The sequence below is a fragment of the Crocuta crocuta genome, unplaced genomic scaffold (genome assembly GCF_008692635.1).
Source record: "Crocuta crocuta isolate KB4526 unplaced genomic scaffold, BGI_CrCroc_1.0 scaffold4, whole genome shotgun sequence".
In the NCBI taxonomy this organism is placed as follows: Eukaryota; Metazoa; Chordata; class Mammalia; order Carnivora; family Hyaenidae; genus Crocuta; species Crocuta crocuta.
The window spans coordinates 1501349-1514542 of record NW_027529996.1 but is presented as its reverse complement, the minus strand read 5'-3'; the positions used below and the strand labels follow the sequence as shown (position 1 = coordinate 1514542).

General features: G+C 40.0%; 1 protein-coding gene across 1 annotated transcript in view; it reads left to right on the top strand.

Moving 5' to 3' along the window:
• The window catches only part of C7 (complement C7), a 58503-nt gene that overhangs the window by 41658 nt on the left and 3651 nt on the right, over positions 1-13194 (top strand). Inside the window, exons 14-17 of the mRNA XM_077763444.1 lie at positions 332-464; positions 4137-4328; positions 9308-9398; positions 12822-13006. Coding sequence (XP_077619570.1) covers positions 332-464; positions 4137-4328; positions 9308-9398; positions 12822-13006 — 601 coding nt within the window. The remainder of the gene's footprint in view (positions 1-331; positions 465-4136; positions 4329-9307; positions 9399-12821; positions 13007-13194) is intronic.

Sequence of the window (13194 nt, the reverse complement as noted above, 5' to 3'; positions counted from 1 at the left end):
CTTTTCCTGAAACATGGGGGGAAAAAGGGACTTGGGTAGTGTCCACTAAAGTGATTTTAGCAAAATGCTTAGTATAGTGCTTGGTATTTTGGGGACAATTAATAAATTATATGTGGCTTTATTCCAGTTAATGATGGTACCAGTGTTGTTGGCTAGTGCCATATAGGGAAAATTGTTTTTATAGACAATTTTCTAAATTAGTTATTTGAACTTAGTTTGCCTGATGACTAAAAGAAGGCAGCATTTATAGCCCAAATATGTCTAAAGAAACTTTCTTTTAATGCACAATGGACATACTCTCTCTTTCTCTCTCTCTTTTATTTCTGTTTAGGATGAAGGTCCCATGTTTCCTGTTGGGAAAAACATAGTATATACTTGCAATGAAGGATACTATCTTATTGGAGACCCTGTAGCCAGATGTGGGGAAGATTTACAGTGGCTTGTCGGGGAGATGCATTGTCAGAGTGAGTGGACTTGGTTGTCATATAACTTAAGATGAGAGAATATGCAGCATATAACTGAAGATGAGAGAATAATGTGGAGGAGAATGAATCAAGATGGATAACCCCTCACTGTGTGGCCCGTGTCGTGACACCCCTTTCCTCAAGGCTCATATGCTTCTGTTCAAGTTTCAGCGGTGTGTTGAAAAACCCCTCAGCAGTCTCTAGTTGATAGTGCTCCCGGTAGGCGAGGCACATTTTACTGCAATTTTAACATTTCTGGTGCAAATTAGAATAGGCCAGGGAGCTCCGTTCTGGCTAAGACCTTCAGAACATCCCATATCGTTCAATTGCTAGGGATGTGAGCAAACTAGTGTACTTCCTGGGATGCTTTAGGTCCTATTATGTTCAGATGTTGGCATCAGTGTAAGTGCGTCTGCATGTTGTATTCCCCGTAATACTACTCTCAGGCTCCCACCTTGCTTCTCCTGCGTTATTAGTTGGTTCAGCAGATGGACAGAGCTTGTAGAGATGTATGTTCTCTATGTTAGTTGGTCTAGGCTATGGAGAAAAGCCTAGTGTACACATGAACATTTTTTCCTCTTGGGTATATACCTGTTGGTAAAATTTCTGAGTCATAGGATGTACATACATTTAGACTTAGTAGATGCCTCCAGGCTCCCAAATGGTTGTACCAATTTATATCCCTACCAGAATCTGAGAAGCCAAGATTGCTCTCTACCCTCACCAACTTGATATCATCAAGTCTTTAAAAATGTTTAGCTCTACTGGTGAGATATAGGAGATATATGAGATATATGAGATGTGTAGCAATATCTTATTTTTAAATTTGTATTTTTTAATTTATATTTTTCCCAGTGAGTATGATGTTATGATGCCCATTTTCATGTTTCTTTGCCATTTGCATGTCCTCTTTGGTGAAGTGACTGTCCAATCTTTAGCACCCCTTTTCTGTTGGTTTGTCTTGTTCTTATTTGTAGGGCCTCTTCTCTTCTTCTTTGTTTCTGTCTCCATCTATCTCTCTGTCTCTCTCTCCTAGAGTCCTTGAGCAGAAATTACTGAAATAGAATATAAACATTTTCTAGCTCAGAGTAACAAAGCCAAAAGTTGGTTCTTTGAGATGTTTAATAAGAAGCTTTCATTTGATGGGGCGCCTGGGTGGCTTAGTTGGTTAAGCATCCGACTTTCGCTTGGGTCATGATCTCGCGGTTTGTGGGTTCGAGCCCCGCGTCGGGCTCTGTGCTGACTGCCAGCTCAGAGCCTGGAGCCTGTTTCAGTCTATGTCTCCCTCTCTCTCTGACCCTCCCCTGCTCACGCTGTCTCTCTCTCTCTCTCTCTCTCTCTCTCCCCTAGAAATAAATAAAACATTAAAAAAAATTAAAAAAAATGATGCTTTCATTTGAAGAGCTTTTTTTCCTTTATTGTGAATCTGCTGATAAGAAGTTGACCCAGAGTTTGCTCATCTTAAAATGTCTTTGTTTCATCTTCATTTTTGAAGGCGATTTTTACTGGGTAAGAAATTCTAGGTTAGTAGTTATTTTATTTAAGCCCTTTAAAGATTTTATTCTAGTGAGATGTTCGCTCTCAGTCATACCATTTCTGGTTTGGAAATCTTATGTTTGGCCACTTTTGAGAATTTCCTTTTTTTTTTTTTTCCTGGTCTTTGTGTTTCAGAAACACCTCCACCGTGATGTGCCTATGTGTGATTTTCTTTGTCTTTACCCTGGTTAATATTTGAAGCACTTCTTGAATCTGTGCTTTCATGTCTTTTGTTAATTTCAGGAAATTCTTGACCATTGTGTCCTCAATTATTGCCTCTGTCCAATTCTCGCCCATTTTTCCTCATGAGACAGATGATATATTTTTTAGATTGTATATATTACTATATTATTTTCTTTGTTTTACATAATTTTTCCTTTTCTCTGTTTCATTCTAAATATTTTTAATTAATCTAACTTCCAGTTTACTAATTCTCTCTGTACACTTGTATATCATCTGCTTCTAAGAACTCTGTTGAGTTCTTCATTTCATTTTCCAATTCTAGATATTTCATTGGTCTGCTTTTCTATACTTTCCTTTTCTCTGTTGAAATTCTAAACCTTGTCATTTAATTTTTTTTCCCCAACATGTTAGTCCCAGTTATTTCAAGGTCCATGGCTGTTAGTCCCATTCTCTGGACCTGCTGTGGGTCTGTTTCTATTGTATTTTGGAGGGATTTTGGTGAATTCTTTTCCTTTTAAATGTCAGATTAGTTTTGATTAAATGCCAGACTTCATGTGTGAAAAAATAAAGAAATAGTTTGAGGTTTTAGATGATGTTCTCTTCCTCTAGAAAAGACTTGATTTTGTTTCTGGCAAGCAGTGAGGCTGCTTTATGTCCAGTTTACCTTGATTCCTAGGGTTAACTATTAAGAGATCCCAGTGGAAAATTTGAGCTTTCTTCCTACGTCCCTCTTTTGTGACAGGACTAGACTCTAACTCTTGATGCCCTAATATTAGACTGTCAAAAACTCTCCTCAGCTTTTCAGCCTCTGAGCTGTAGCCCTCCTTAGTTTAGCAGCCTTTCAGCATTAAAAACAAAACAAAAAAAAAAAAACACTTAAACAAATACCTAAAGGAGAAAGGCATTACCAAATGTTGTAATCACCACTTTAGACTTCTCACTAGAATCTTGGATCTTCAAGTTTTCATGACCTTGGTAGCTCTCTGATGTTTTCAGAAATATTTTCTCCTTTTCTTCTCCATAACTTTTCTTTTTTTCCCTTTTCTATAGCTTTTCTATTTGTCTTTGTGGGAGCATGATTGTGAAGCCAGCGATTGCATCATGGTCAGGAACAAACAAATCTGATGCTAGATTATTAGCTTTTTGAAGGCAGAATATGTGACTTGTATCTTGTTACATCCCCAGCAGCACACTACATACCTGGCTAAATAAGAGCACTCCATACATGCTGTTTTTGAATTAATGAATGAATGGAATTTCCAGTGGAAATTGTACAGACACAGAGCAGTTTTTTGTAGAATATTGTCCAGAGTCCATTAGAGAGATTGCCTTTTTTTTTTTCAAATCATGAATTCTGACTTGCTTCTGATAAGTATACATATTTCTCTTTGCTGTTTTCTCAAGTAGAAGATTTGAGCTAATGAATGTAACTGAGTGAGAAAGACTACAGATGGAAAACCGAAGAACACTTAATACTTGTTTGGTTGCAAGGTTAAAGGTGGTTTTTTAAAACTTTCAAATAATAAAAATATCTAATTGGATATATGCTAATGGTATGCAAATGAATATAGCTCTTGGAAAAATTCTGGTGGGACTTCATCAGACCAGAGAGATAGTGGCAGCTATGAAAAGTCTGGTTTTGACAGCAGCCTGGGCTTTTTTAGGACTCTGTTTATAAGGCTGATTTATTTTATGTTGTCACATTGCTTTGAGGGCAGGGGTGGAGGATGGGAACTGTTTTGGTCTTTGGTCTTTTATTGGTCAATCACAGGCCGGGCATTGTGGGACATGCCTTACAGGGCATCCTAGGAGTGAGCTTACCTCTTCCTCTTTGTCCTCTAATGCGGAAAAGCAGAGCATGTGTTTTAGCACTATTCGAAACTGTCTTTAAAAAAAAAAAAAGGTGGCTTAGGAAAGCAATGACCCTTGTATTCTGTTTTCTTCTATCTTTAGAAATTGCCTGTTTTCTACCTGCCTTGATGGATGGCATACAGAGTCATCCCCACAAACCTTTCTATGCAGTTGGTGAGAAGGTGACCATTTCCTGTTCAGGTGGCATGTCCTTAAAAGGTCCTTCAGTATTTCTCTGTGGATCCAGCCTTAAGTGGAGTCCTGATATGAAGAACGCTCAATGTGTGCAGAAAGGTGAGGAGCTCCTAAGTCTATCCAAGGACACCTGCATTCAGGCGAGTGAGGGTCCTTGTGACAGTCCCTTAGGGCACTGGATGGCCATAACTGTGAGTTACTCCCTCTGTCCTTGCCCCCCTACAAGAAGGTCAGTTCATAGCTGGGGTAACAGACTTTGTTTCACATGGCACAAATAGACTCATGGAGTGCAAGGAAAAGCAAGAGCTCTGTGCTTCTGAAACTAACCTAAATCCTTCTTATCAAAGATTAGCTTTGTATCTGTTTTGGTGCCAGGAAAATAAAGGATTTTCAAAAGATGATTTCTAGCTTTTTCCCTGAGTTTTTAAATGTACTTTTATTAAGTACAGAGTTGAGATGAAAATTTATAAAAAAATCCTGTATGTTTCATTTCTGGGCTTTCAGAAGGTTTATTGGCATTACTGAAATAGAAAATTTAAAAGCATTTACATTTAATACTGCAAAGCAAAAGTTATTGAAAGCAAAGTGTTGTGGCTTGTGAAGTCATTCTTGAGAGTGGAAATCCAAAAATCCTGTATTTTGAACATCAGGCAAATTAAAATGGTCTTTAAAGAAGATATGGTAAGAAGAGATTTAGAAATCCAAACTATTTCTTTTTAGAGATACTTAAGGTGGGATGGATTTGTTTTTTAAATAACCTCCTATTTCTTCTTTACATTTTTTAAAATAAATGGAAAATACGTGTTTGTGACAATTAAAAAATGGGTAAGAAGGAAAACTCACTTGCATTCAATTTTATATGGTATTCTTATTTTGCTAGTGTATGAGCTTAAAAAGATTTTTTTTAATGTTTACTTATTTGAGAGACAGAGAGACAGAGCACAAGTGAGGGAGAAGCAGAGAGAGCCAGAGACAGAATCTGAAGCAGGCTGCAAGCTCTGAGCTGTCAGCACAGAGCCTGATGTGGGGCTTGAACCCACAAAGCATGAGATCATGAGCTGAGCTGAAGTCGGACACTTAACAGACTGAGCCACCCAGGTGGCCCACTAGTGTATGAGTTTTAATTCAATGGTAAAGTTTGCCTTTTACAGCGAGGATGAAATACTAGATTTTATGAGTGATACCATCAGATGAATCCAATGGTCACAACTAAGGAGAGGGCAGGCTGCACAGAGGCATCTGTGGCCGATGGTGGGTATGGGCTGTGGCATTAAACACAGATGCTGATGACAGAAAACAGGAAGGCAGCATGGCCAACGGTGTGCCTGCTGTGTGGTTCCCACATGCTCGTTAGCGGTCAAAGATCCAGAGCAGGGACAAGTGCTTTGTTTTGTACTGCATCGAGGCATAAATATGAGTTTATCAGGGATGTTTGAAGTAATGGACTTGTACCAGGAATTCTAAAATTAAAGTGAACAATGTACACTTGATGAGGTTGCTCTTTTATTCTGAATGAGATATTATATATTATCTTTCTAAACTGTCTTCTTCAGCCATTTTATAGCACAACTCAGTGTGCATTTTCTCCCACACAGTAGCAAATTCTATTAAAGTTTTAATTAAGCATATTTTTCAGGTCTGCATGTTTTTCAGAAGCCATGATGAATAATAATAGTAACTACTCTTAAAATATGTCTATCGCAAATAAAAAACTCTAGGTTTGTCAGCCTCCAAGGTTGAATTTTTCAAATACCTGATGTATCAGTATTAGTCTTTTTATTGTATTGTGGTAAAATAAACATAACATAAAATTTACCATTTTAGCCATTTTTAAATGTACAGTTCAATGCATTAAGTGCATTCCCCTTAGCGTGCAACCCACATCTCCATCCATCTCCAGAACTTTCTCATCTTCCCAAACTGGAACCCTGCGCTCATAAAGCGCTAATCACTGATTTCTCCCTCCCTCCATCAGTATGTAGTTTTGACATAAAGATATAGGAAGGCAAGAAAGCTGTGTTCTTAAATGCAAAGGTCTTTGGTCTAGCTGATTCTACCTGTGATTTTTTGTAAAGAAATTATAATAAGTTTTAGAAAACATTTAAAAATCTATACTTTCATTCTTATGAATGATTAACAAATAAATTTAAAAAATATTATTTCCAGTTTTATTGAGAAACCATTGACATACATCACTATCGACGTTCAAGGTGTATAGCATGGTAGTTTGATTTGCATCTATTGTGATATGATGACCACTGTAGGTCTAGTTAATATCCATCATCTCACAATAATACAATTAAAGAGGGGCACCTGCGTGGCTCAGTTGGTTAAGCGTCCGACTTCGGCTCAGGTCATGATCTCACGGTTTGTGGGTTCAAGCCCCGTGTCGGGCTCTGTGCTGACTGCCGACTCAGAGCCTGGAGCCTGTTTCAGATTCTGTGTCTCCCTCTCTCTCTGACCCTCCCCTGCTCACACTGTCTCTCTCTCTCTCAGAAATAAAACATTAAAAAAATACAATAAAAAAAAAGAGGGGCGCCTGAGTGGCTCAGTTGGTTAAGTGCCTTTGGCTCAAGTCATGATCTCACACTTCGTGAGTTTGAGGCCTGGTATCAGACTTTGTGCTGACAGCTCAGAGTCTGGAGCCTGCTGTCTCTCTGCCATTCTCTCTGCCCCTCCCCTGCTCATGCTCTGTCCTTCTCTCTCAAAAATAAATAAATGTTAAAAAAAAAAAAAGAAAAAAAGAAAATTTCTCCTTGTGATGAGAACTCTTAGGATCCACTCTTCCAACAACCTACCTGTATATCATAGCACAGCGTCAACCACATTACATCCCCAGTACCCATCTATCTTATACCTGGCATTTTGTACTCTTTGACCACCTTCTTCCCACTCCAACCCCCATCTCTAGCTAATGCAGAACTCATTTACATAGCTTCATCATAAAACTTCAGTTTTGGTACATTTAGATTAGACTTTGCTCAACCGCAACACTATTGGAAGTTTGGGCCTTGTCATTCTTGGTTGTGGGAGTCTGTCTCGTGCATTGTAAGACATTCAGCAGCATTCCCGGTCTTTACCTACTAGATGCCTGTGGCACCCCATCACCCCTGGTTATGATAACCACAAATGTCTCTAGATGTTGCCAAATTGACCCTGGTTGAAAAGCACTGATCTTGATAACACCACCTTAGAAAACATTTTATTTTGGAATAATTTTAGATTTTGGAAAAGTTGCAAATATAGTTTCTATATACTCTTTACTGTGTTCTCATAATATTAACATCTCATATAACTTGACATAATTTAGTGGGTTAATGAAGACATTAACAGTAGTGCAGTGCTATTTGACTACACTACAGACTTTATTTATATATCACCAGTTTTTTTCAACTGATGTCTTTTTTTTAATGTTTATTTATTTTGAGAGAGAGAGAGAGAAAGCACAAGTGCAAGAGGGGCAGAGAGAGAGAGAGGGAGACAGAGAATCCCAAGCAGGCTCGAACTGTGAGATCATGACCTGAGATGAAACCAAGAGTTGGATACTTAACCGACTGAGCCACTGAGGCTCCCCTTCACTAATGTTTTTTTTTTTTTAATTTTTTAATGTTTTATTTATTTCTGAGAGAGAGAGAGAGAGAGAGAGCAGGGGAGGGTCAGAGAGAGAGACACACATAGAATCTGAAACAGGCTCCAGGCTCTGAGCTGGCAGTCAGCACAGAGCCTGATGCGGGGCTCAAACCCACAAACTGTGAAATCATGACCTAAGCCGAAGTCGGACGCTTAACCGACTGAGCCACCCAGGCACCGCTCACTAATGTTTTAATGGTTTAGGATCCAATTCAGGATACTACCTTGCACATCGGGCTCTGTGCTGACAGCCAGCTCAGAGCCTGGAGTCTGTTTTGGATTCTGTATCTCCTTCTCTCTCTGACCCTCCCCTGCTCACGCTGTCTCTCTCTCTCTCTCTCTCAGAAATAAATAAAACATTTAAAAAATAGGATAATACTATTATTAAGGGGAGTATTAAAAAATGAGTAGTCATTACACGCATTGCTGGACCTGGCAGGCTATGGTTCACATTGTTACCATTTTTGTAAGTTTACAAATTGTTCCTAAGATTCTACTGTCATGTCTAAAGCTCTTAGGTTTTCCAAAGTGAGGAAGTATTGCATAGTTTGTACATCCATAAAAACTGTGCTCTTCAGATAAACTACCTTTATAAATATATCCACCACAGAGCTAGTTTTATGATGGGAACGTTTATATACCATTGAATTCCATTGTCATGAAGCAAGGAGGTTGGAATAACAGGATGTTTTGGGTTATTCACCATGTAATCAGGTATAGCTGATTAACGGTCAAATTAAGTTTTTGTAAGCTGGACTAAGGTGTTTACCTGTCAAAATGGGAATGATGGTTGACTTTTGACCTATTTGTAGAAAACACAAAGCAATGGAAAGGGTTTAATTAATGCAAGTACCTCTGCTGAAAGGAGACCAATTATACATTTACATGTGAGAGACTGTTATAGATCTTGGGGTACCAGGGAGTTCTCCATGTGGAGATCACATTACAGTGCTTTCTCTCCCCCTGTAGACACAGGCGGCAAAACACAGTCCAAACAACAAACAGTTTATAAATACCAACTGCCTGATAAAAGAGGGGCCTGCTCCACTGGCCTTGCGTTGAGACAAACAGGGACTTAAATCCTGGCTTGACCAGCTTGTTAAATGTGTGAACTAGCACCAGTCTTTTAACTTTTCCGACCCTTAATTTCTTTAACTCTGAAGGGGGCATTTGTTAAGGAGGAGTAAATACCATAATAGCCAAGGCTCACACAATACTAAATGCTCAAGAAATGGTAGCGATGAAATTAGTTGTAAGTTCTCCTAGGAACACTGTTTGTAAAATGCTTTACAGCTTTTTTTGGGGTTTTTTTGTTTTTGTTTTTGTTTTTACAAATACGTAGCAGTTGAGAATATTACAGAACCTGGTCCAACAATTAAAATAATATTTTGTTTACCACAAAGAAGCTTTTCTAATGATTGCATCTCCCTTATCCTTTTTTTTTTAAGACACCACTCTAACCCTAGCAGCTCCTGAATGTCAGCCCTGGGAGAAACTGCAGAATTCAAGATGTGTTTGTAAAATGCCTTATGAATGTGGGTAAGCTCTGTCTTTGCTCACTTCTCTCTGGTTTATTTTAATCAAGATAAAAAAATGTTTTGGTCGATGCTAGTCTCTCCGTTTGATCGAAGGTGTTGCTTACCAAGGGTGAAGGATTTTTGCTTGCATTTTACTCTGGCCCATCTGCTGTCTGCTAGTTGCCTGGGTCTCTGGGGCTGACACAGTGCCGGTGAGCAATGTTCTACTCTGTCTCGAGAAAGGCCGAAGGACTTGGGCACTGCTGGTTTTCTACATAAAATGGGGCAAAATGAAAACACTGTGACTTGAGGAATAAGAGTTTGTAAAGATTAGGATTAAAATTCTCTTGAAAGATACACTTTTCTTAAAAGTTTATTTATTTTGAGAGAGACAGAGACGGCACAAGTGGGAGAGGGGTAGAGAGAGAGGGAGAGAGAGAGAGAGTCCCAACCGGGCTCCCTGCTGTCAATGCGGAGTCCCGATGTGGGGCTAGAACTCATGAAACCGTGAGATCGTGACCTGAGCTGAAACCAAAAGTCAGATGCCTCACTGACTGAGCCACCCAGCCGTCCAAAGACACACTCTTAATGCAGTGCCCACAGAGATACTGGGTTTTGAAATGCCTGTGTGTCTAGATGTGCATTACAAGAAGGTCACCCAACTTGAAATCACTCCACCATAGGTGGGTATCTGAAGTAGGTACTAGACGTCTGCGTTATGATGCTAGTCGGACAGATTGTATGCTTGCATCAAGACAAGAGGAGATTTCCTAGGGGGAGTGTTTATAGAAGTGTGGGCAGAATGAAAGAAACTGCTCACCACAAGGCAGCACTCCTGGGCTGCTAACAGCTGGGGTGCATATCCATGCCCAGGCCTGCGGGGGGACAACAGGAGCTTTTATTTTTTAAGTTTTATTTATTGATTTTGAGAGAGAGAGTGGCTGCGTGAGCCAGGGAGGGGCAGAGAGAGAAAGAGCATCCCAAGCACTAACAGTGCAGAGCCCACTGCAGGGCTCAAACCCATGAATAGCAAGACCATGACCTAAGCCGAGATCAAGAGTGGGAAGCTCACAGGAAGAGGTGCCCCAAAGGAAGAGCTTTTATGCAAAGCTGGAGACAGAGTAAGATTCTGTACAGATGGCAGCCCAGGAAGAGCAGAGCTCCTCATTTTAGGGACATCAGAGACTGCCCTGCAGTGAGCCAGGGCAGTAAACATCCCTCAAATCTCCTGCCGCTGCTCAAATTCCCCTGAAGCTAGAGAACAAAGAAGTCTATGGATGTGGCTCATCGTGTCAGCCTTCCTGGCAGCGAGGGGAAGAGTGGAGAGCGATTCTGGAGACACAAATGAGAGCCATCTAGGGCCCCAAGTGGTCATTTTTAAGGTTAAGAATCAAAACACAAATTTACTGACCAATTACAGTTGGCCCTTGAACAACATGGGGGGTTAGGGGTGCTAATCACCCCGCATAGTAAAAAATCCACATATAACTTTTGACTTCCCCAAAACCTAACTACTGAGAGCCTACTGTTGACTGTTATTAATAACAAATGTTATGTTACCAATAACATAAATATTTTTTATGTTATATGTATTATATACTGTATTCCTGTAATAAAGTAACTAGAGAGAAGAAAATGCTATTAAGAAAATCATAAGAAAAAAAAAGAAAATCATAAGGAAGAGAAAATACATTTATCGTACTATACTATATCAAAAAATCTGGGGGCACCTGGGTGGCTCGGTTGATTAAGTGCTTGATTCTTGATTTCAGCTCAGGTCATGATCTCACAGCTCATGGCGTTGAGTTCTACTTAGGGAGCCTGATTGAGATTCTCTCTCTCCCTCTCTTCCTGTTTCTCCCCTGCTCAAGTGCATGTATACTCTCTACATAAATAAATAAACATTAACAAAAAAATCCACGTATAAGTGGACCCACACATGCAGTTAAAACAAGTGTTGCTCAAGGATCAACTGTACTTGGCTTTCATTTATTATTCTCATCAAAACACGTACCCAACTCCTTGAACACCTACAGGGGGCAATGGTGATTGTAGCAGTATAAGATGTAACTTCTTATATGGAAAATACAGGTAAATAGTGTAAATGGCAGTGGTGGTCAGCCCAAAATGTTCTGATTGTGGTGTTATTTTTTATTAATCGTTGTTGACTTTGATTCACTTTCACCCTCTTTCCAACTTCTCTGATTCATTTACTTTATCTGCAGCCTGGTGTTTAGAGATGTGCTGTGAGCTTTCTATCAGACACTGATAACAAGGTGGCTTCACAAGGTCTCTGCCCTTCAAGCTATTCTGACTAGTTCGATTTAAGGTTTAAATAAGCAGAGAAAAGGAAGATATAAGGATTTGTTTTTGTGATGTAAACAATTCCCAGTAAATTTAGCTCTTGGTCATTGAAGAAAGCACTATTGCTACATATATATAAAAATAGACTCCATCTACTATACAAAACTACTATGTCGTCTAAGATTTCACTAAGCATTCACAGTAACGCTTGCCTTATCCATTAACGTTCAGAAATGTGCCTGTTTTTATTAGTGATATTTCTAAAAAGCTGAATCTCACCATGCGTACTAATGCTTAAGGGAAAAAAAGCAATGTTGTTTTTCTAGAAATATTTCTAAACTGTTTTGTAAACAGAGATACTTAAAACAATTCTATTGAAAAATACGGTTTCATCTTCCCTTGAGGCTTCAGTCATGAAGTGTTGCACATGCTGTGTTATGAGCAGACCTCTCCAGGCTACCCGACTGGGAGGAGCCAATTTCTCCTTCCTTCAATGGTCCCACTGGACTGCAGTCTCTGACTGTGTGATCTTTGCTGATTTTCTGCCTCCTTCCTGCTTGTCAACCCACCAGTGTCCCCAGCAGACCTTGCTTTCTTTTCTAATTTGCCGTATCTGATCTGCTCTAAATGAAACAAGGTCAACACTAGATATCTCAGCTTGTAAAAATTGGGAGCACATACAGAGCAAAATAGGTTCATCTCGAAGATCTGAGGAGGGTGAGCCCCAGTAACGAAGGAGATTTGAGTTTCTATTCCATCTTTTTGCTGTGGGCGGTGACATCTGAGGCACTGAGCTCAGAGCCTCACCTTTCACTTCACATCCTCCGCTTGTAAGAAGGAAAATCTACTAAATAATGTAATTTTTTTTTTAAAAGAGCCACCTCACTTTTTTTTTTTTAATATTTTTTATTTATTTCTAGGAGACAGAGAGAGAGACAGCATGAGCAGGGGAGGGTCAGAGACAGAGGGAGATACAGACTCTGAAATAGGCTCCAGGCTCTGAGCTGGCAGTCAGCACAGAGCCCGACGCGGGGCTCGAACCCACGAACCGCGAGATCATGACCTAAGCGAAAGTCGGACGCTTAACCGACTAAGCCACCCAGGCGCCCCTAAGTAATGTAATTTTAAACATTTGTTTCAGATCGTCCTTGGATGTATGTGCACGAGATGAGAGAAGCAAAAGGGTGCTGCCTCTGACCGTCTGCAAGCTGCACGTTCTCCACTGTCAGGGGAGAAACTACACTCTTGCTGAAAGGGAGAGCTGCACTCTGCCTGCCCCAGCCCAGAAAGCCTGTGGTGCCTGTCCAGTCTGGGGAAAATGCGATGGTAAGCGCACTGCAGATTTGTAACTATAACAATGCTTAGGTAGTAGTACTGTGGTCTTTAAAACTTAGTTTCTAGTTTAGCAGCAGATCCAAGCCGATCCCTGAGGACATCAGAGCCTCAGGCTGGTTCAAAAGTGGACTGTCCTTGCCCACAGCCTTCCCTGGAGAGTGGGGGAGGTCAAGTAGCTA